This window comes from Ornithorhynchus anatinus, chromosome 16 (genome assembly GCF_004115215.2).
Source record: "Ornithorhynchus anatinus isolate Pmale09 chromosome 16, mOrnAna1.pri.v4, whole genome shotgun sequence".
In the NCBI taxonomy this organism is placed as follows: Eukaryota; Metazoa; Chordata; class Mammalia; order Monotremata; family Ornithorhynchidae; genus Ornithorhynchus; species Ornithorhynchus anatinus.
Window position 1 is genome coordinate 12,419,320 of NC_041743.1, and position 24,217 is coordinate 12,443,536.

The window sequence follows — 24,217 nt, forward strand, 5'->3', positions numbered from 1 at the left end:
CCCGAGGACCAGTTCCCTCCTCATTGACAACGCGGTACTCTGTTGGATCGGTCATTCTTGACGGGAGACGCTGTCATCCGTCATCCCTCTCTCGATCCCAAGGCGTGGAAGATAAAACTGGAAATTGGCACCTGGAACTGTATGAGGAAAATGTCGTGTCTCCATACAATTAGGGTGTCAAAGTGCACATATGCCAAAAAGAGGAAGCAGGTTGGCCTAGTGGATAGAGCACAGGCCTGGGGAGTCAGAAGGACATGGGTTCTAATACCGGGGATGAAGACCGTGAGCTCCATGTGGGATAGGAACGCTGCCAAACTCGATTTGCCTGGTATCCACCCCAGCGCTTAGTACAGTGTCTGGCACATAGTAAATGCTTAACAAATGTAATAATAATAATAATTTTATTACTATTATTATTAGGAAGCCCTTTGTAAAGGTCATTATGGGCAGGGAAAGTGTCTGCTATTTGTGTTGTTGTACTCTCCCTAGTGCTTAGTACAGTGCTCTGCACATAGTAGGCACCCAGTAGATATCATTGATTGATTTTTCTCCTTTCCCTAATTTTATAGATTAGGATGAATGTAAATATTGTCTTGTGGAATGACAGCCTCAGCTCTCTCCCCCATATATATTTCTCTATTTTATATGTGGGGAGAGAGAGAGAGAGAGAGAGAGAGAGAGAGAGAAAGGAATAAATATATAAGGCTGGTTGCATGGATCTGAATCTTAAAAGGTTCTTTTATTTTTATGAAATTTATATTAGATAAAACTTCTGAAAACCTTGCATGTGATTCACTTGTACTCTCGGGAAATATAGAGGCAATGGAGATCATAAAGAGTGAGTTTAATTAGTAATGATAAAGTTGAATGGGAGCTCTGAAATCTATCGTGCTGTAGTTTTCCTGTACTTCAGCAGATAAAAATTTGAAATTTCCTGGAGATTTAATAAGAGTTGTTGAAGCTAATTAAGAATCATTTATCTTCATTTCCAGGCATTGCATCCTAAAATACTTTTTCAGCGTGTTCTTATTTTCTGCATTTGTAAATTAACTTATCTTTGTAACACACATGAGCAACAGTTTCTTATTCTTTGGAGGTTGATTTCAGAGAATATGTTTAAGCCCAAAATTAGAACCTTGGATTTTGAGATAAAAACATCATCGTTGTCTCTGTGTGTACAGATATTGATGAATGCAGAGATGGTACCCATCAGTGCAGATATAACCAGATTTGCGAGAATACAAGGGGGAGCTATCGTTGTGTTTGTCCCAGAGGCTATCGGTCCCAGGGCATTGGAAGACCCTGCCTGGGTAAGTTTGCCGAAAAATTTACTAAGAAACAACAGTGATACTAATGCAATGATAAGACTCTTTCTTATTGCTTTTGGCCTTTGCCGGTCGCTTAATGAGCACAGAGACACTATCCCTTCCGAACTTAGGAATTCTTCAATTGCCTCGAGTTGGGCCTCAGGAACCCCAGAATTAAGAGGATGTTGAGCTGAGACTTTAGAATTCAAATTGCTAAAGACTGATTCATAATTAAGAAAATGTAGAACTGAGAATTTAGAATTCAAATTGCTAAAAGACTGATCCATAATAAAGAAAATGCAGAGCTGAGAATTTAGAATTCATATTGCTAAAGACTGACTCCGTGCCAAAATACGGCAGGGACCGTAATGCGATTGCAGTGCCTGTTGCGCAAAGGGGATACGGGCACTCGTAGCTATGAAATTCCTTCTTCAAACATTTTATCTCGATTTCTTCAGATTGTTGCGATGTAGTCGATTTTGACGGTGCTCAGCGTGGGCAATCTTTTCTTCAAGGTGGTCGTCGCCCTTTGGGGGACTAACAAAAGAGAGATTGCAAGGGCGAGATGACAGCAGCATTTGGGGGCTGGAGCCGATCAGGCATTCGATGGCGTAGAAGGCGTAACTGATTCAAGCACTTTAACATGTTATTGAGTGTTATTCAATTCAGTCAGGTCTGTGGGTAGCTCCAACTATTTGCATTTTTGCCCACTTAAACACATACATAAATACCTTGTAAAATTGAACCACTTCATTAAGTATAAATATGCTCACCGTCTCGCCCAAATGTGTACACATTTATCTGTGCGTGTAGAAGATGTCGGCCAAAAGCTTTTACGCACTGCAGTATGCTTATGTTTATTGAAATCTCCCCCTAACAACCTTGTATTAGAGCTTATCATTTTATGCTTAGAAATGTCCGTTTGCTTGTCCTGTTAGCCAGTGAAACAAGAGAGTTTCGTCACTTCTTAGCATATATTTCTCTCTCTCTCTGTCTTCTCCCCGCCTCCTCTTTATTTCTCTCTTTCTGTGTGTATGTGCACGTGTGTGAGAGAGAGAGAGAGAGAGAGGGAGAGAACCACACTCTTCCCTAAAATCCTCTGCGGTTTCATTCGTGCCAACATAAATCTGTGATTAAATCCCCAGATAGGTTTGGACAAAGGGTGAGAGGCTTTAGAAGGTGCCACTGTGGTGACCCCTGAAGACAGGGGCAGTCTGAAGATGACTGAAGTTGATAGGAAAGTGCTCAGTTAGCAATTTAAGAAAACCATGGGCATCACCTTTCAGCCAACTTAATCATCATTCACCTCACAATAGGCCACAAATAGCACACGGAATGGGACAATCAGTGCGTCTCCTTTACCCTCGCTGTGGCCTCTGATACGTCCTTGGTCACCTTTGAGCGGCCTCGGCTATTTACTGCTGAGGGTAGGGGCTTTAAGGGACTCTCGCCCCAAGTTTGTCCCAGTAGTGTCCTGTCAACAATCAACTTTTTAATGGTATTTTCTATGTGCCGAGCGCTGTACTTAGCACTGAAATAGATTAGCGCTTCTGGTTCTAATTTGTGGGCGACAGGAGGTTGCCAATACAGACCTGAGCTTCCACGAGTAACGCCCGACAGTTTTCAGACTGCTGTTCCTAACCAGAGCCCGAGACTACCTTAAAATTGCATTGTTTCTCTCATTTCTCAAACGAGAAGTGTTGAGCTGACATCAACATTTGACGAAGCGTCACTCAGACTGATGTTCCAGTTATAACTGCACAGAAGAAGTTTCCTTAGCCTAGACCCACTCTTAACTCCTTGGTTAGCAGCGGGAAACCACAACATTTCCTCCGTCGTCTCCTTTAATCCCACAGTCAAGGGCCTCGAGTCAGCCCTTTTAGCCCGGGACAATTGTGGAATCTCCAAGTCGAGCCAAGGCCGTGACCGGTGCAGGTAATGTGAGGTGATGAAATCCAGCCCCTACCGGTTCTTGGGGCCACAGGTTCCCTGGAACATCAAAGGGCAAAGCAGTCTCTCCCGCAACATTCTATGGGCTTTGAATTTTTTGGTATAGTTTTAGGAGTTTTAGGGAAGCGTGGTATCAAAGTTACAGGAAAATTGCCTCTTCACCGTCATCTCACTGTGGGCAGGGAACGTGTCGGTTATACTGTTATATTGTACTCTCCCAAGCGCGTAGTACAGTGCTCTGCACAGAGTAAGTGCTCAGTAAATCCGACTGACAGGCTGCCAAGGGCCCCGTCCTTTGGTACGGGCTTCCCGTACGTGCCTCGCTCTGGTGTGTTACACGATGTCTTCCCCGTTGGTTTCCCGGACTGACTCTTTGTTTCTGTGTTGTGTCTGTGTGTGTTTTTTCTCCTTTTTATGATCCGTGACATATGAGCAGACATTAATGAGTGTGAACAGGTGCCTAAGCCTTGTGCACACCAGTGCACCAACACCCCCGGCAGCTTCAGGTGCCTCTGTCCACCTGGACGGCACTTATTAGGTGACGGGAAATCTTGCGCCGGATTGGAGAGGTTGCCAAATTCCGGTGCTCAGTACGGTAGCTATAACTATGGGCAGTTCTCCTCCGAGAGAGACGACTACCAACCTCAGCAGTATTACAGGCACCACGCAAATCGATACAGCTCCTACTCAGAGTATAGAAACAGCAGAGCATCTCTCTCCAGGACTAAAAGGAATATTAGAAAAAATTGCCCCGAAGGCTATGAGACAAGAAATGACACATGTGTAGGTAAATGTCATCCATATCACCTTCTCTTTTGGGGGGTTCACAGTTTGACCGTAGGTTATAATTCGATGAATTGGTCGCATATGGGGTAGCTTTGGGTGCAGTAAATGGTTTGTTTTTTTTTTTTTAAAGCCTCATATTTCAGATAGCAAGAGCCTTAAGGCAATTAGATAATCCTTCCCTTTCCTGAGATATGTCACTGTGGCATTTGAGATGTCCCCCAGTATGCTCTGTGTGTGTGTGTGTTTATATACACATATATACACACATACATACACATATATACTATATAAAATGCATTTGTATACACATTATACATAATATATGTGTGTACGTGTATGTATGTAAAATAGCTTATGCATAATTTTTATTCTGTCCACATGTGTAATCGTGTTATATTTGGTCAATTTCTTCCTTTTGATCTTCTGAATAATGCTACTAATAGAGGGAGAATTGAGTACCAGCTTCTGTTTGGTTAACATTTGTCCAAAATAACTGAAAATTTGCTCCATGGCTTATGAAGTGAATTAGGGTAGGTGGGGTTTCAAGTGGCACATTCCCATGTGGGAGAAAGTTTGGTAGTGCCGATCTTGGGCCTCACAGTTCTAACCAACAGATTCCACAGCATAGGTAAGCGGAAGTGATCTGGACCCTTGGTAAGAACTGGTATTTGATTTATTTCGATAAACTTTTAAAAGTACTAACTTTGCCTCAGTAGCTCGAGGGAGCTACACATTTATTGGTGTTGTGTCAAAGAGTTCTAATTTCCTTAGAAACTTTGCATTTTGCCAAGGGTAACGTTATTATGGTAAAGTCAGTCTCCTGTGTTTTCACCAGCAACATCCTGATGGTTCTGTTTTTGTTTTGTATTTTCTTAATGACATTGATTTCACCCTCCATCCCCACTTTATTCCTACCAATAGTATTTGGCCTTTCCCTCTCTTGAGGCATTCAGTGATGAATGTTAACATTTAAATACACAAAACGCTCATGAAATTCTGTGAAATCCTGTGGTTTCAATCTCTTTTTTCAGACCACAGGCTTGGAAGTCAGAGAAGAAAAGTGGTATGCTACAAGCGCTTCTTATGTGCCAGGCACCGTTCTAAGCGGTGCAGTGGATACGAGCAAATCGGGTTGGACACAGCCTCTGTCCCACGTGGGGTTCCTAGTCTCAATCTCCATTTTACAGATGAGGTAACTGGGGCACAGAGAAGTGAAGGGACTTGTCCAAGGTCACACAGCAGACAAGTGGCAGAGTCAGGATTAGAACCCATGACTCTGTGACTCCCAGGCCCGTGTTCTATCCACTACACCATGCTGCTTCTCAAAGGACCTGGGTTATAATCCTGGCTCTGCCGCGTGTCTGCTCTGTGCCTCAGTTACCTCGTCTGTAAAATGAGCATTAAATCCTACTCCCTCCTGCTTAGACTGTGAGTCCCATTTTGGACAATGACTGTGTACAACTTGATTAACCTGTATCTGCCCCAGTACTTAGAACAGTGCTTGGCACATAGTAAGCTCTTAAGGCCTATTATTATTATTATTATTATTATTATTATTCACCTTTCCCTGACCCAGCTCACTCTTCAGTTACATGGAAATCAGGGCACTGGGAAATTCAGGGTGCATTTAGGCAAGTGTTCTCTTTTAAAAGTGATCGAGAAGTCAGTGCGCATGTATTTGGCGACCACCGTTCGCATGTCATTGAGGTGTGAGGATCGATAAGAAAACGACAAGACATAGTCCCTTGTCCTCAAGTAGCTTAGAGTCAAAAGCTATTTGTGATTCATAAGTGTCAAGAGAATTAAGGGTGAAAGCTAAGGCCTCCGCTCCAAACTGTACCACCCAATGTCTGCTTTTTTATGATATGGTCTCATCGCGCCTCTTCTGGCTCTTGTAATCATTCCCTCAGCCTCTTCTTGGTTTCGTTTTTCTCCTCCTCTCTTAATAGGAGTGTTAACGCTTCATCTTCTGCCAACTACTCTTTTTCCTACCAGCTCCCTCAGCTCCCAGGTTATCCTCGATCCTTGATATACTGATGACTTCCTCATCTATCTCTCCACTAAGTCATGACCCAGAATTCTCCCGGCCTTTAAGAAATCTTTCAGTAGATGGTCTTTGCTCACCTGAAGTTTGGTAAGATGAAGACCGAAGCGTTCGTCTTCCAACCCGGTACACGATATGTGTATTAGCGCATGTGGAGTAGGGATTGGACCCGATCTGATGGTCTTGCACCTATCCCAGTGCTTACGGAATGCTTGGCAAAAAGTAAGCACTTAAGAAGTACTATTATTATTATTGTAAGTTATGCCACCTTTCTGTTCCCCATTAGATCAGGCTGATCTCTTGACTCCCTCTTATATCTCAACTCATTCAATTTTCAAGGCCGGTTTCCCCCCACCCCCGCTCTCATGTCTGCCTGACCCATTTTGTCTCGCCCTGCCGAACAGAGTTAAATGCTAAACCCTCAGGCCACTTTCCCCTTTGGCTTGATCTTCTAGCACCAGCCTCCCCACGATGATTCCATTCCTGGCCAGCAGCTCCTTTGGGTCAGTTGATAGCTAAGGATCAGAGTCTTCTGAGCAATTCGCCTGCTCGCCTCGGCCTACCTGAGCTCAGTCAATCAGTCAGTATTTACTGAGCACTCTCTCTGTGCAGAGCATTGCACTAAACTCTCGAGAGAGGATAATAGAGTTCATAGGCACTATCCCACCCCTCGAGCAACTTATTCTAGTAGGGGATAGAGACACTAAAGTACATTTTAAGTAGGAGAAGCATTAGCTCTCATCCCCTACTCCACTCCAGTTTGAACCCCCATATTCCCACCCACTTCATTTTCTTGAAACAGCCTACACTGTCTTCTCTCTCCTAGCTACAGAATATGTATAAAACGACTCTAAAAACATACCGTATTTATGATCTTGGTAAATCAGATTTGAATGAGACTGCAAACAATTTCAGTGTAATTGTAGCTAGAACTGCTCATAATAAACACAAATCTATTCAAATTCACCATCTGGGATAAACAACATAAATGTGTAATGAGTTTAACCGATCCTTTATTAAAGAGCTATTTAATTTTTAAGATAAGGAATGCCACAGCATGAATTGATTAAAACATACTGACTAGCTTCAGTGTTCCCCTTACAGAAACAACCCCTGAGAATAAAGGGTGCAGATACGAGGGCAGAGGTGACGCAGGAGGGTGGAGACCTGAGTCCCATGACAATCCTGTAGAGATCTACGAGCAAGGAGTCTTTTTTTTAATAGCATTTAAGCGCTTATCTTGTGCTAGACATTGTACTAAGCCCTGGGGTAGATACAAGCTATTCAGGCTGGACATAGATCATGTCCCACTTGGGTCTCACAGTGTTCATCCCCATTTTGCAGATGAGGTGAGGCTCCGAGATGTTAAATGACTTGCCTGAAGTCACACAGCAGACAAGCGGCGGAGCCGGGATTAGAACCTTCTGAGTCCCAGGCCCACGCTGTATCCCCTAGGCCATACTGCCTCTCGCGGCACATTTTGTGGTGCTGGCTCTTTCTCAACATATGGAACGCTGACCACATGATAGTAGTTGAATTGATGCTATATATTGAGCATCTGTGAAGTGCACTACACTGTGCTTAGCTCTTGGGACAGCACGATAGAAGCTCAAGACACATCTCCCAGGAGGGAGAACTTCATAGAACCCACCATCTTCAAGTAGGCTGAGAACCAGTTGGAAGCTATCAGCGTATCTCACTTCACGAAATCAGTCCAGCACTACAGATGGGCAATAATAGTCTGAAGGAAACTGAGCTCCCTGGGAAACTCCACCGCAACCTGAGATTTCCCTGGCGACCTAGGACTTGTCCTGAGAACAGCGTGATCTAGTGGATAGAGCACAGGCTTGGGAGTCAGAAGGACGTGGGTTCTCATCCCAGCTCCACCACTTGTCTGCTGTGTGATCTTAGCCAAGATACTTCACTTCTCTGTGCCTCAGTGACCTCATCTGTAAAATGGGGATTAAAGACTGGAGCCCCATGTGGTCCAGGGACTGTGTCCAGCCTGATTAGTTTGTAATCTACCCCAGCACTTAGTACAGTGCCTGGAACACAGTAAGAACTTGACAATTACCATTAAAAAAAATCCTCAAAGTAGTCCCAGAACTTTGCCATCCACACAGCATACTAACGTGCGCTGCACAGTCGGGTAGAAAAGAAGAGCCGATATGTCCTGTGGAGATTGACAGGCTGGATTTGGCAACAGAACGAGTTCCAGCTCCAAACCAAATTGAAGTAACCTGCGGTAGTCTCCTGACCTCTATTCTTCTGGCTTCTCAAGTAGTTCACTCGTACCAATTACGAGTTATGCTCAACATTCATTCATTCATTCAACTATTAGTTCGGCTGTATTTATTGAGCGCTTACTGTGAGCAGAGCAGATTGTACATGCGTACATCAAGCAGAATCACCAAAAATGAGGTATTGGAAGGTGCCTCATGAGCACTGAGACATTATTCCAAGCAATCAAGCTTCAAGCCCGTTCTGTGATAGAACAGGTGTTTTAAAAACTCAGTAGTGCATCGCATCTGAACCAATGTGAACTAGTAGTGAACTAGTGGGAGATAGATAAGGCAGACACCAATCGGGAGCTAGTTCGTTCTCCTGCCTTTGGAAAAGCTTGGAAGTCAAGAGGTGGATTTAAAAGCAGACGGCTGCCGTGGCATAACAGAGTTGGTCGTTGCGTGCATATCCAGTAAGGGCTGTAACAATCACGCAGAGATCTTTCCGAACACACCACCCACGGATAGGACTTCTCATCAATATAGTCAAATGTGAAAAATATATGAGAACGTGTATTTATATTCTGAGACATGTAAGGATGTTCACACATTGTAATTGAAAAGATCGTTGTGATTAAGCGTCAGAACAGTCTAATATTGAAAGATGGTTATAAATACTTCAAAGTGAAACCACAGTAAGCTCTCTTTAGAAAAGGAACATATTTTAAAACTGAAACCGTGAGATTGCTTGTGTTCTGTATAGATTTTTGCATAGTTACGTTCTTGGTTTGTTTTTCCACAGATATCGATGAATGTGAAAATAGAGACGCCTGTCAACATGAGTGTAAAAATACCTTTGGTGGTTATCAGTGCGTCTGCCCGCCCGGCTATAGTCTCATGCCTAATGGCAAAACATGTCAAGGTGAGATGAGTTTCTGTGATTGTTCTTAAAATCCGAATGGAAAGCAGAAATTTCACCAATTTACTCCATCTCTCCTTTCCCACTGAGTAGGCTCCTCAAACATTATTTTAGTAGGCAGAGACAATAAAAAGCCATTAAGTAATTTTTGGGTGGAAAAAGTCGAGTGTTCAGAGAGCCTTCGTTGTTTGTGAAATAGATATTATTAAATGGCAACCCGATCGTCTGAAAGAACCCATGTGTCCCTCAGTGCTTAACCTTACCCCTATTATTGAGGTTTTCTTGTGTGACGGGTTTCATTCTTTTGCCTCACAAGATGATCGAGGAAAGAATTAACTGGTGCATCCGTGTGAAAGTGCCAATTCCTTAAAGTGGGAAACATCGAAACCTTCATTTCGGTTGTTTAGAAGGGGGAATTTTCCATGGGAAATGTCTTGGGATTGCCTGTTAATGAGCTAACATCAATAGACTTAGTAAGGCAGGCTCCCTCTGTTCTTTCCAGAGCTAAAGATCAGTGCCTTAATTAGGGCCAGATATAAAAACCCCGTGAGCCTCTCTTTCTCTGGGCTCTCTCAAGTTTTCATTCTGTTTTAACTTTAATCATGTTTCTAGCTCCTTGTATCAAAACAATATGGAACCGGGGAAAGGGAAGAATTTGAGGCAAACAGTACAGTCTTGTTTAGAAATGTTTGTTTTATATAGATATGCCCTCTGTGTCTCATCTAATGAGAAGCAGGGATTCATGAAAATCTCATTAGAAAGTTTGCTCTCATGGGATTACCTTCCCAATGTTGTGGAATAAAGGACCCTGGAGTAATGGATGAATGGAAAAGAATTTTTGCTGAAAATCAGAGCTAGGGTGTTTATGCACTCTCTGTCGGAAAAAAAACTGGTGAAGCATCCATTACTAGAAGGTTCGGTTTAGAAATTCGTTGTCAATGCCTAATTGTGGGGGGGGGGTTCTTTTGCTGGGTCTCTCGTCTCTCTGGGAAGCTTCCGAAGAAATCCCTTCTCAGAGGAAGATTGTGTGTGGAAGATGCAGAAATATTAAGGGTGAGGGGATTAGAGTGATGTTTTTATGGTATTTGTTTTGTCCTTACTATGTGCCAACTACTGTACTAAGCACTGGGGTAGAGACAAGATAATCGGGATGGACACAGTTCCTGCCCCACATAGTACTCACAGTCTTAATCCCCATCGTACCGACGAGCTAACTGAGGTGCAGAGAAGTGAAACGATTTGCCCAAATCACACAGCAGACAAGGGGCAGAGCTAAGAACCCAGTTCCTTCTTCTCTTGAGACTTTTTTGCTCACATTTTCCAGGGTTTCATTTGGTTTGATGCAAGTTAAAGTTTTCTTTTCTTTTCTAAATGATGCCAGTGTTTTAATTATCCTTATGCCCCTCGGTCATTTCACAGCATTTTTCAGTTTTTAGAACTACGCTTGAGAGAGTGGAAAATAATGGGTAGAGATTAAAACCAGGTGGCATGTTAAATGTTGGTTGTTTAAGTGGTTTTCATATTATTGTGGTTTTATAAAGACAGGAGAGAAAACAATTATGTCCCAATAAAGAAGGTTTTATTGTAAAGAAAAACTGATGGTATTTTTATAGCTTTTATAAACTGTTCAAGTATTTAGAGGGTAGAAAAAACCCTTTTTTTCACACCAGCTTATTTTGCCTGTAAGCAGAAGTGAAATCCTACCATTGCACTTGAACTGAAATAAACTAGTACAGAATAACACAGCAAAAAAAAAAAAAAAATCAGAGACATGTGAGTGTATAGACTAGAAATTATGTTTTGTGTGCTAATTGTCATTAGTATCAAATGTGGAGGTGCTAGACGGTTTGTCAGATAATTCTTTCATTCTGGCCATCCGGCAGATCCAGAGACAAGGCAAACATATCTTTTTTTAGTGAATTTGCTCTTGAGAAAAATTTAGATCACCTGGATGTGTTCAATAACCAAGCACATTTGTATCTAGACCTTATAGATGTGGGGAGAGAGAGTTTTTTTAATGGTATTTAAGTGCTTAATAATGATAATAACTGTGGAATTTGTGAAGTGCTTACTATTTGCCAGGCACTGGGAGCAATACAAACTAATGAGTTTTTTTTCTTTTTTAATGGTATTGGTTAAGCATGTACTCTGAGCCAGGGACTGAACTGCACAGTTCCTGATATAAGTGTAGTAAGAAGAGAGGTTTTGAACCCAGAAAATTGATGATGTTTATCCGATGTCAATAGATATTGATGAGTGCCTGGAGCAGAACATTCACTGTGGACCCAATCGCATGTGCTTTAACATGAGAGGAAGCTACCAGTGTATCGATACGCCTTGCCCGCCAAACTACCGGCGAGATCCCGTCTCAGGGTATGTCTCAGTTCGACTCGTAGACGTGCTTTCTCCCTTCTGATGAATACGGTGTTTGCGATTTTCTGTTTTAATGGTGTCTGTTGAACCCTTACTTCGTGCCAGGCACTGTACTGTACGCTGGGGCAGATACAGTCTGTCCCAGGTGGGACTCACAGTCTTAATCCCCATGTAATCGATGAAGTAGCTGAGGGCCAGAGAAGTGAAGCGACTTGCCCCAAGTCACGCAGCAGACAAATGGCGGAGCCGGGCTTAGAACCCAGGTCCTCCGACTCCCAGGCCGCGCTGCTACCCGTTGAGCTCGTGGGCTCCTGCCGGCTGCTGGCTACAGGGGAGCACCCACTCAGTCGGGTTATTCTCGTTCTGGCATGGGGGAGATCAGGAGACCAAGTCCTCCCTGGGCCAGCAAGAGTCACCGCTTCCACTGGCCCCCGAAACCGACCGCAAAATCTCAAAGCCAATCACGGTCACCGTTCTAGTCTATTTCACCGAAGAGCCTCATCCCTGGAAGTTTTCCAGGCTCCGTCTATTTGGGCTTAACACGGTCAGCGCCTCTGGGTTTGAGCCCTTACGTAAACTTTTCTACCGGTGTTATCATAATGAGTCACTGTCTTCTGAGAGCATCTCGGTGCAGAATGATCAACAGGAGCCTTTGCAGTTCTTTCGGTGTGATGGAAGACACCCATCCTTTAACGCGTGCTGGAAAATCTACACTTATTTTTCTCCGCCGGCCACCGGCTAGCACCGGGCACCCTGTTAACTGAGCTGCCTCCCGGGTTCCAACGTCCCCGGCCATCTGGAATGGGTTCCTTTCCGTAGGTGTTTTCCGCCTGCCCCGACTTTGGCCGGGGACGCCGGTCAGACCTCAGAAGTCTAGTTTCCTTTCAACTACGGCCCACGTTCTCCCGGCCCTCAGACAGGTTTATTGCCACCTCCACTGAGGGGAAAACAAAATGCTCTCTGTGCGTTCGAAAGAAATACCGGAGGGTGAAATGCAGGGGGTTCTTCTTTCACTCGGAAGATGACCCTCTTTCCGCTTCCCTCGTTCCGTTCGATACCGACGTAGGAGTGGGCCCGCCGTCTGTTAGACACCATCGCTTCATCGCTTTTCTCCCCCAGGCTGCTAGGTCCAGTGGCGGGCGAGTGGACATTCTAGCGCCGATACAGCCTTCAGGGAGACTGTTGATGCATTTGCTTCTCCGGGTGCTGGATAGCAAAGGGATGCCGCAGAGTGTATATGCGAGAAGCCTCTCTGGGTATTGAGAACTCAAGATAGCAGTAATAGTACGGAAGACGGCATCCTCTTAACCAAATGCAACCAAATGGCAATTCCATTTCGGCTCCTCCGAGTACCCGTTTATTTAAATTGGGGGATAGATGGGTGTTCTGGACAGCTGCTGTTTTTATTGAAATACAGTCTCAAACGTTTGTGTTGCCCGGAAAAATAAAACGACAGAAGAAATTGTCAGAGAAGGGATTTAGCAAGAGTAGAACCGACATACCGGGGTGGCCATTCGGTGGGCCACAGTGCTAGCGTGCCGCACTGAACGTTCGGGAGCACCATATTGTGTCAGCCGTTGAGCACTGTGGCAAAGTACCGTAATCAGGTCCAGACGGGCTCTACTTCCGCCTGCCACTTGAACTCTGGAGGCTGTAAGAGGCCACCAGCTTCATCTCCCACCTCGTTCCCTCACGGCTCAGGTCGGCCTCCGTGAGCACCAGCCCGCTTCGCTTTTCCTAGGATCCCGATGGGCCACACTACACTCAGTATTGCCTTATGCTCTCCTTCGTACCACTGGGTCGTGTGTGGTTCTCAGTATCTAGCGCTTTCACGGTTTTTACATACACTTACCTGTGAGGAAAAACTGCAGTGTGTGAGGTCTGCATCTCCGGGACAAACCACGCCAAGCTGAAGACTGGGTGACCGAGTCTTTTCGCGATATTTGGATCCAGTTTGAAGAGGCTTTCCGTGAGTGGTATTTGCGCTCACCGGGCCGAGTTTTAACGTTTCGCGGAAACGAAGGATCCTCCTCAGTAGACGACAAGTTCTCCCTGACTCCCCAGACTCCCCAGGATCTAGGGTGAGGGAGTTGTCTGTGAGTAGGCCCCGTCCACCCGAAATGAGTCCGTCTGCCGTTCTTTACGTCTCCAGGACGTGCATGTGGATTAGTTGCCTCCAGCCTCCCCTTGGATCTGAGCCAAATAATTGTTCACCTTTTATGTTGTTCTAATACCTCTAGGTTCTGTCTCAAGAATTGTCCACCCAATGATGTGGAATGTGCCCTTAGCCCATACGCCTTGGAATACAAACTGGTCTCCCTCCCGTTCGGAATAACCGCCAATCAGGACTTGATCCGATTGGTCGCATACACCCAGGACGGCGTGATGCACCCCAGGACAACTTTTCTCATGGTGGATGAGGACCGGACCATCCCCTTTGCCCTCAGGGAGGAGAACTTGAAGGGCGTCGTGTACACAACTAGGCCGCTCCAAGAACCAGAGACGTACCGCATGCGGGTGAGAGCCTTGTCGTACGGCGTGGACGGAGCCGTTGAATACCAGACGACGTTCATCGTTTACATAGCCGTGTCCGCCTACCCGTACTGAAAGACGCCACCGGGGTCGGTCCCGTGCATTCTGACCCCTTCTAGAGTGGGAATGATTTGCACCTCCAGATTTATGCCGTTGCCTCTTCCCAAACAGTTGCGAACTGCAGCTTTAAAATGGTGCTATGCTCTCTTTCCTGGGCCTTTCTTGGCACTGCCAGGTTTCAGTATTCCATTTTTTTTTTTAAATTTTCATTTTTATGAGGTTGAAAGAACCTTATCCAATTGCTTTATTTATTACACTGGAGCAGTCACTTTTCAAAGATTGTTCTGAAATACCAACAGGACACATCAAAGGGTATTATATTCAGTATTGTAATAGTCAACACAATAGCTAAGGCCATTCTTCTTTTGAAAACCGACAGAAGACCAAATGCAAAACATTTGGCTGGTTTGAAAAAATAATAAACTGGTTTCTGAATGCTTTTCTTCATACCTAAGGGATAATTTAAAGTGGATGCTTTTCTCGTATTTTATGATAGAATTTTGCATATTATTTTTCTTTGATTGAAAAGGAAGAAAAAACACTTATTCAGATACGCAAAATGACGATTAAAAAGATGCCTCCAGCCCACAGAATGCTCATTTTGACTTACATTAGCCTTTAGAAAATGGGGCATTTCAGTGATGGTGAACTCAACAAAACCATTTTATTAATCAACAAACGCAACACTGTTACTGTACTCCCTCCAGGAATATTCTTTGGTCTGGCTCTATTACTTGACGTTATGGAATAACTTTTATATTCATTTATTTCAATAACTTCTACATTCCAATATTCCTAAGAAGGTTGGAAGGATTTGGGGATTTTTTTTTCCGTTTGTTTTTGTCTCGTTCTAAAACTATTGAGGTTTTTTCCCCCCCAAATCCAACTGGTTTGGTTTAATAAGAAGTCGGGCGTCAATACACTGTACAAGGCAGTAATAGACTCTGGAAGTAATTTGCCAAGATGTATTCTATTTTTTGTAAAATGTATATATGTTAACTCTGTGTATTTCTCTGCAATATCTCTTAATAGATTGTTTTATAAAAAATACTTGACCAAAGAAAATGTCACATTAAAACAACAATAAAAATTCACTCCTCTTTTCATAATCCTTAAGGGTCTTTTGGGCTCAGTTGTGTGTGTCGAGCCAGGAACTAAGCACACATCCCTTCTGTTGCCTGTTCTACATGAATCGGGAATGCAGGAAAGGTTATGGCGGCTTACAGGTTTGAGAACTATGGCTGGTGAAGGATCGGGGCTGGTGCCTGAATCCAGTTTCACATGCACAATTAGATTGACCGTTAGAAGGTGATCACTTTAGCTCTCTACTAAATTCTGGCTTGGCAATTCCTATCCGAAGCCAGGGGCTCTGGCCGGAATTTTAAGATTTGGCCTTAGCCAAATACTATTGATAAAGTCTTCTCACAGCCGAGTACTTCTTTCAGACAGCCCAGGGATGATGCTGACTTAGACAGATCTAACATCGGGCCCGGATTTCCCGTCATGCTGGGACAGGGTGGTAGGGTCCGGCTCGCGGCATTCAGGACGCCCGCAGTGAACAGGACGTTCTCGCGACGCATCCTGCGTGTGGAACCCCGCCCTCTCCACTGCCTCCGGAGCCTCGATGACTCGTGTGGAATGGGCAGGCCAGCGACTTCCAGAAGTGGTAACAGATGAAATACCCTGGGGGATTCAAGAAGGAACTGGAAAAGGAACTGGAAGGTAACGGACCTCCTTCTCTACTCTTACCTGTAGAAAATGGGTGTGTCTCTCTGGTTCACCACTGACTCCCCTCACTGATACTCAAATGTCTTCCAGGCAGGGATTAGCTCGATGTTCTGATGGCCGGCGGAGATCTGAATCTGGAAGAACGCACCCTCGTCCCTATTTTCCAATATGGACGGCGTTGAGGAGGTTGATGACCGGGGCCAGGCGTCCTTGGAAAACTACAAGATTAAGGTTTACATTCCTCATTGCCATTTTCAGCCACATCTTTGCCGAAGGGAAGCGATGAATAAGGAAAACATGGTTTAACTCATTTTCTCAGCCATCGCATCTTGCTCTATGATATTAGTTTTCAATCTGTTTCAGTTTAGAAGTTTTTTGTTTTCTTTCCATCCAAACACTGGTGAACAAATTGTAAGCAAACTCTCCCGCTTTATCAATCCCGTGCACTAAATTGGGTGTTTTTAATTAGATGCTTTTAACAAATTTCAGCAAGTCTTGGAGGTAGATGGTGTTGCTGCTGCCAGGGCATGTGACTCTGAGCTGTGAATAATTTCTGTTCCTTAATTCCATCCCTGCGTAGCTTGATCCTCCATTGAATATGACCAAGGCTGGGGGGAATGCGATTGTTTTCTCTCTCTCTCTCTCTCTCTCTCTCTCTCTCTCTCTCTCGGTGATGTCGTTTTTGTTCTTCCACGTGACTCATTTGGGTCATTTAGAGTGGTGATTACCAGATTATTCCGATCCCGGGCAGAATTCTGAATGTAGGGAAAGCGCATCGAGGAAGCCAAAGAACAAGCGGAGTGGGCGCCGTCCGTGCTAAAATCCTGCCACCCGTTAGATCCATAGGTGACCCTGCAGGTGGTGAAATTTTATCGCGGAGTGCTAATGTGGCTAGAGGCCACTGGGTACAGTGCCTTCTAGTCAGTCATATTTATTGAGCATTTACCGTGGGCAGAGCACTGTACTGAGTACTTGGGAGAGTACAACTGATTGATTGATGACAGTGTCCTCCATTGGCTGATCCAAGAAGATTTGGCTAGACTCACACCTAAAGAGCCTCAGATCCCCACCACTGCAAGGGGCGTAGGTGGAGGGTGAAAACAGCTGCGCGTCCGTTAGCACGGCAGTTCCTTGAGGACTGGGAACTTGATTATCTTGCACCTGCCCCAGAGCTTAGAGCAGTGACCGACACATAGTAAGTGGGTTAACCAACATTGCAAAAAAAATAATATTTTGGAAAAAATTTCAGTAATTCTCTCTCAATAGTTTCGAGGGGTTATTGCCAGGTTATTCCAATCCTGGGCAGAATTCTGAATGTAGGGAAAGTGCACCGAGGAAGCCAAAGAACAAGCGGAGTGGGCGCCGTCCACGCTAAAATCCTGCCACCCTTTCGATCCATAGGTGGTGAAATTTAATCGTGGAGTGTTGATGTGGTTAGAGACCACTGGGTGCAGTGCCTTCTAGTCAATCATATTTATTGAGCACTGTTTTGGAAAGTACAGTTGAAGCAGAGATTTTTTTTTTTGCCCCCAAAAGAGTACAGTGTATTTACCGTTACCACTGCTTGAAAAATCTCAGTGTTCTTTGTGTGGTTCTTTTGGTGGTTTGTTGGGATTTGTCTGTTGTCCCACTGGGTCATGAGCGAATATTTCTGGATCGCCTCAGAAGGCTGTACTAGGTGACAAGCACTGAGTAAGCCAGTCACGTGGAAGAGCAGATGTGGGCTCTAACAGAGGCTTCCGAAATCAATCAATCAAGCAATCCATCAATCGATCGTATCGCTTCCTCGCCCACAAGAAGCTAATCAATCCATGGTATTTTTTTGATGGTATTTAATAATAATGTTGGTATTTGTTCAGCGCTTACTAAGAGCGGAGCGCCGTTCTAAGCGCTGGGGTAGATACAGGGTAATCAGGTCGTCCCACGTGAGGTTCCCAGTTAATCCCCATTTTACAGATGAGGTCACTGAGGCACAGAGAAGTTAAGTGACTCGCCCACAGTCACGCAGCTGACAAGTGGCAGAGCCGGGAATCGAACCCATGGCCTCCGACTCCGAAGCCCAGGCTCTTGAGCGCTTACTAAGTGCCAGGCACTGTTCTAAGCCCTAGGGTAGATACAAGCTAATCAGGTTGGACCCGGTCCATGTTCCACATGGGGCTTAACAGTCTTCTTCCCCATTTTACAGATGAGGGAACTGAGGCCCAGAGAAGTGACTGGCCCTAGGTCGCACAGCAGAGAAGTAGTAGAGTCGGAATTAGAACCCAGAGCCGTCTGACTCCCAGGCTCGTACTAGTGCACGCTTACCGTGTGCAGAGCACTGTGCTGAGCACTTGGGAAGGTACAATACAGTAGCGTTGGTAGCCCGCAACACAGTCAGCGGTATTTCTGGAGCGCTTACTGTGTGCAGAGTCCTGAACTGAACCAAGCGCTTGGGAGAGCACACACTACAACAGATTGTTGGGCGCATTCCTTGTCCCCAAGGTGCTTACAGTCTGAAGGGGGAACACACGAGGTGTTTCGGGACCCCCACAGACCTTCAGTCTGTCAGCAGCGATGACCACGTTCGCTCGTCGGCAGTTGATCGGCTCGAAGGCAGCGAGCCAGGCAGCGTTCGACCCCATTCCCGAAGGGCTATCCCGGAAACTCCGGCCTTCTCTGAAGATGAGGCCCTTGCTGGCTCAACAGCTCGGCGTGCCCTCGTGGCGGAACACGTCGTTTGCCCCGAGGGCTGCAATTTTCCCAGTCACCGCAAGCAGCTCCTCCGGTAAGTTCAGCGAGCCGTCATGTAGCAACTCGTGGCCCTCTGGGAGAGTGTGTAACCTTCTGGAGAAAAAAACCCAGCATAATTTAGAGGAAAGAACACAGTTCTGGGAGGCAGGAGTCCTGGGTTCGAGTCGCAGCTCTGCCCCTGCCGGGTGACATCGTGGAAATCACTTGACGGCTCTGAGCTTCAGATTCTCCATCTGTCAGAGGGGAGAAATCCAAGGGCAGAAATCTCAGGCCGTCACCTCGACTTACTCGGTTGCGGATAAGCTGCATGGCATTGTGGAAAGAGCAGGGGCCTGGGAATCAGGAGACCTGGGTTCTAATCTCAGCTCTGCCACTTGCATTACGATCCTGGGCAAAACACACAACTTTTCTGTGCCTCCATTTCCTCATCTATAAAATGGGGATAAGATACTTGTTCTCCCTCCCCCTAAGAGTGTGAACCACGAGTGTCAAGGGACTGTGTCTGATCTGCTTATAAGGTGCCTTCCCCACTGCTTCATATAGTGATCGGCATGTAGTAAGTGCCATTTTTAAAATTATTATTATTTCCAGCATGACACCCCTCCACCGGCCTCTGGAGACTTGGCTAAAGACTCAAAGGCCGTCTTAATTCTATCGCTAGCTTCTATCTAAGAATCTTTTCGGGCAGGTATTGTTTATATCTAATCTCTTTTACCCTCCCAAGGGCTAAGCGCAATTCTCTGAACACAGTAGGTACTGGATGAATAGCAGTGATCGACTGGTTTATAAGCTCCGGTTCTCCGGGGAAAATTGACATATCGTCAATCCGGACAGAAACAGGTCTAGATCGTGGATGTGGAGATCAGAGCCCTGTGCAGGCCACGTTCCTTGACTCTTCCTGGAGTGTCGTTCCTCTGGAACGAAATCTGTAGTGCCCACGGCTTCGGGGAAGTCCCCCTGCGGTATATTCCGTCTGCCAAGTTAAGAGAGCACTGGAAGTACTTTGGCCGATTTACCGGAATTTCAGCATATTGTTAATAGAGGAGTCTGACCTTTAGATATTTCATCTTTTTTTCCTCTGCCTTTTCTATTATTTGTTTTTATGGCAGGAGAGGCTACAGATGACTGTGTCCGGTAATATCGGGGATGACATGAATATTAACTATACAACAGGAAGGGAGAACTCCATCTGGACTTGTTTTTGAGGGCGGATTTAGTTGATTCGTAACGGGTAATTGATTCTTTTTGGAAACTGCCTAGGACGGGGAGCGATCCGGAAAACAGTGAAAGCTAGGACGGCGACAGATCCTGAGCCAGAGGGGTGAAAGGGTGGGTTGGGATCACGCTTTCCGGCGTCCATCCCAACCCCCTGCTCCCCTCTCCCCAAGAGGCCTTGATCAAGGAAGACCACCGTTCACGGGGGACAAATAGTAATAATTGTGATATCTGTACTAGGGCCAAATGCCATGCTAATGCTGGGATAATACAAGTAATCTCTCAAAGACGGTCCCTTCCCACCATGGGCTCACAATCAGAGGACTACGGAGAGTAGTAGGCAATTTTACGGATGGGGGAGTGGAGATCCTGAGATCGATCCCACAGTCAATTGTATTTACTGAGCACTTGTTGGGTGCCGAGCACTATATTAAGCGCTTTGGAGAGTACTCTAAGTGTTTAGTACAGTGCTCTGCACGCGGTAAGCGCTCAGTAGATGCGATTGAGTGAACAGCATTGGTAGACACACTCCTTGCCCAGTGAGAAGCAGCATGGCATAGTGGATAGCACACTGGCCTGGGAGTCAGAAGGTCATGGGTTCTAATCTCACCTCTGTCATCTGTCTGCTGTGTGACTCTGGGCAAGTCACTTCACTTGTCTTTCACTTCACTTCCATCAGCTCAGCGTCCATCGGCTCTGCTATGCTGTACTCTCCCAAGTGCTCAGTAGAGTGCTCTGCACACAGTTAGCGCTCAATAACTGTGATTGATTCCGATCACACTCGTTGCGGTGACTAGTCACTGACCTGGGAGGATAATCTAAGCAGCTCGGGTGAAGCAGAAACTGGTGCATTTCTTTGGAAGGAATTCTTGTCCCATCCACTGGCTTCCTCCACCAAATGGCGCGCTGGTCCAGAGCCAGCAAAGCGACACAGGGGTAGGAAGGACTTTTAGAAATCCTTTGCTTTGGAAGTGCTACCGGAAAGCCCAGAGGAATTGCCACTGTGCTTTACTACATTTCCCAACCCTTCCTTTGTCTTCTGGTTTCAGGACCGGTCTTCATGTGATCTGAGGGGACGTTGATCTCTGCTCATTGGAGAAATTGCAGAATCCCCCATTACTTCATTGAGCGTAATAATAATAATACCAGTGGTATCTGTTAAGCGCTTACTGGGTGCCAAGCACCGTTCTAAGTGCTGGGGTAGATACAGGGTTTTCAGGTTGTCTCACAGTCTTAATCCCCATTTTACAGGCACAGAGAAGTCAAGTGACTTGCCCAAAGTCACGCAGCTGACAAATGACGGAGCCGGGATTAGAGCCCACGATCCCCACTCCCAAGTCCATGCTCTTTCCACTAAGCCACGCTGCTCCAGTATGAGGCCGTAGGCTGTGAACAACTCCCTAGGGCTCATGAAGGACGGAAAGGGAAGATTTAATCGTGAGTGCTTGACTGATAATAATAGCTGGGGTATTTGTTAAGCACTTACTATGTGCCAAGCACTGTATTAAGCCCCGAGGTAGAGATAAGATAATCAGGTCCCGCCTGGGGCTCACAGTCTAAGTAGGAGGGATAACAGGGATTGAATCTCCATTTTGCAAATGAGGGAACTGAGGCTCAGAGAAGTGAAGTGCCTTGCCTGAGGTCACACAGCAAAGATACGTGACAGAGCTGGGATTAGAACCCAGCTCCTCTGACTCCCAGGCTGCTGCTCTTTCCATTACACCACGCTGCTGCCATTCACGTGGCTGTTGGTTTTGTTTTTCCATTGTATTGATTTGTGAAGGGGTCAGAGACGTCGTCCTGTCTGTGGGTAGAATTGAGATTCATTTTCTTCCTTTTCAGCTTCGTGGGATTTTCTGGCCAGGATCATCGTCTGCAAACGAAAACTCAGTACGCTGCGGTCTTACACACTGGACTTCACTTGAGGTTCATTCCGTTTTTTCTAAGTTCACCGGTGGATCCGGCTCCAAAATACCGTGATCGATGTCGTTGATATTTCCCATGTCTTTCACTTAAGAATCGAGCAGAGGGAAGAACAACACCGTTTTTGCTCCTCTGGACCCAGGGGCAGGTCTGAAACGTTTCCGTGTGGGATGTCGGGATTTGGGATGGTCAGTTTCCCGTAAATATTGCCGAAACCCCGGTGGGACAAAGGAACGGTCCCTCGGCGGTCCTGCCCAGGTACTTATAACACATTTTTTCGAAGTGTCAGATGTCAGCTGATTATAGTCTTTCTCTCAGGGAGCTTGAGACTGCGGTGTCGGGGCAACCAGCCAAGTTTTCAGTGGGTAATCACCTCTAAACTGAGTCATACGGTGCACTGCGTTGGAGGAGCAGAAAAACATGTGACCGGTAAGAATGATTGAACTTTCCCAATCACCCAACTCAGCCAAGCTTCTCCATTTCAAATTCTGTGTTCAGAAAGAGTTGCCTCTGAGAATGGAAAAACAGCTTCCGTGATCTTTCTCGCATCCACCCTTTCCTTTCCGTGTCCTCGGTGGAAACCCAAATCCCAGCCTCGACGGCCTGTCATTCAGCCAGTCGGTCAGCCAGCCATATTTTGGGGCCTTACTGTGCGCGGCGATAGAGTTGTCCTGTTCGAATGATGCTGCAGGCGTGAGATTGCCTCCACGAGTGGAGATTCTTGTACCGGGTCGTTATGTTTGCTGCTTGACCTCTGGCCTCTCTGCCTTCCGAACTACCTTCTGAGGATGATGATAATGGTATTTTTTAAGGGCTAACTACGTTTCAAGGACTGTTCTAAGCACTGGAGTAGATATAAAAGTTCATCAGGACACAGTCCCTGTCCCACACGGGGCTCACAGACTAAGTAGGAGGGAGAACAGGCAGTGAATCCCCATTTTACAGGTGAGGAAACTGAGGCACAGAGAAGTTAAGTGACTTGCGCAGCGTCACACAGCAAGCAGTTGGCAGAGCCGGGACTAGAATCCGGGTCTTCTGACTCCCGGGCCCATGCTCTTTCCCCTAGGCCACACTGTTTCTCTTGTCCACAGGAGCAACCGTCAAATTCCTCGAGTGATTGTCACGTCAGTCGAGTTCTAGAAGAACTCAGCGATTGTTCCCACTCCTCTTGTGCCAACTCAAAACTGTCCCTCCTGGGCCTAAATGCCTGTTCAGACTCTTCTGACCTGTGGCTGTCATCTCCTCTTAAGTACATCCCCAAATTCTCCAGCCCAGGCAGGCCAGCCTTTTGCCCTTGCGGGACACGGCAATTCCCTCCCGTCATAATGACGGTATTTATTTGGCTCTGGGTGCCGATTTGTCTGTGAGGATGGAAAGCGGGCTCGAGTGGAGGGGTTGGGCTGGAGTGAGGCAGCGTGGCCTAGTGGATAAAGCATGAGCCTGGGAGTCGGAGGATCTGGGTTCTAATCCCGGCTCCCCCACTTGCCTGCCGTGGGACCTTATCTAAGTCACTTCACTTCTCTGTGCCTCCGCTTCCTCAACTACCAAATGGCGATTCGATACCTGTTCTCCCACCTACCTAGACTGTGAGCCCCCATGTGGGACGGGGACTGTGTCTGACCTGATTAACTTGAATCGACTCCAGCGCTTAGAACGGCGCTTGCCACACGGTCAGCGCTTAACGGACACCCTAAAAAGGGGCTCGGGCATGGCTTCCCAGGGGACTGAAGACTAAAAGTCAAGGAGGGACCACTAGGGAGCCTGTTGCCCATCAGTCCATCCGTCTCCCTCCCATCCCTCACCGCAGAAGTGGCCTCCCACCCTCCTCCAGAGCAGAGGGCGCCTCCGTCTTCTCTCCAGAACGCCGTTGGCCAAGGCAACTGTTCGCCTCCAGGGCGGAAGCAGCAGGGATCTGCCCCAACAACCGTCCCTTCCAGGTACTGTTCTCCTCATAGATTTATCCTTTTCCCATCAATATTTTCATCGTTGAACTTTTCGTTTTTGCACTTAGGTAATGGCCTCTTATTCCGTATGCTGGTCCTTTCCCACGTAGATGGCGAGTCCCCTGTGGTTCTGGCATCGTGTCCCAGTTCATTTCCTCACGTTTCCCTCCAGTGCTCGGTGCTCTGATTGGCACAGAGCGAGCTTCTAACTAATATCAGTCACAGTATGAAGAGGAGGTGCGGGGAAGGCCTTAAGGTCTAGGCGCTTTAGCCATTTAGCTCTACTGGCTCATTGGAGCCAATGGCTACGCAATCAGTCGAATTTACTGAGCGCTTACTATGTGTAGGGCACTGTACCAGGTGCTTGAGAGAGTTCAGTACAACAGAATTAGCGGGCACATTCCCCGCCCATAACGAGCTTATAGTCTAGAGCGGGAGTCGGACGTTTATACGGATAAATACTGGCAGAGAGGATTTCCCAATCC

General features: G+C 46.2%; 1 protein-coding gene across 2 annotated transcripts in view; it reads left to right on the top strand.

The window, feature by feature from the left end:
* Positions 1 to 15,309, top strand: part of HMCN1 (hemicentin 1) — a 293,317-nt gene extending 278,008 nt beyond the window's left edge. The window contains exons 103-107 of one of the 2 annotated variants that reach the window (XM_029080708.1): positions 1,182 to 1,310; positions 3,694 to 4,044; positions 9,112 to 9,231; positions 11,475 to 11,601; positions 13,842 to 15,309. In XM_029080708.1, coding sequence (XP_028936541.1) covers positions 1,182 to 1,310; positions 3,694 to 4,044; positions 9,112 to 9,231; positions 11,475 to 11,601; positions 13,842 to 14,208 — 1,094 coding nt within the window. In that variant the 3' untranslated portion in view covers positions 14,209 to 15,309. The remainder of the gene's footprint in view (positions 1 to 1,181; positions 1,311 to 3,693; positions 4,045 to 9,111; positions 9,232 to 11,474; positions 11,602 to 13,841) is intronic. The other variant, XM_029080710.1, reaches the window with a different exon arrangement.
* The last annotated feature ends 8,908 nt before the right edge of the window (positions 15,310 to 24,217 follow it).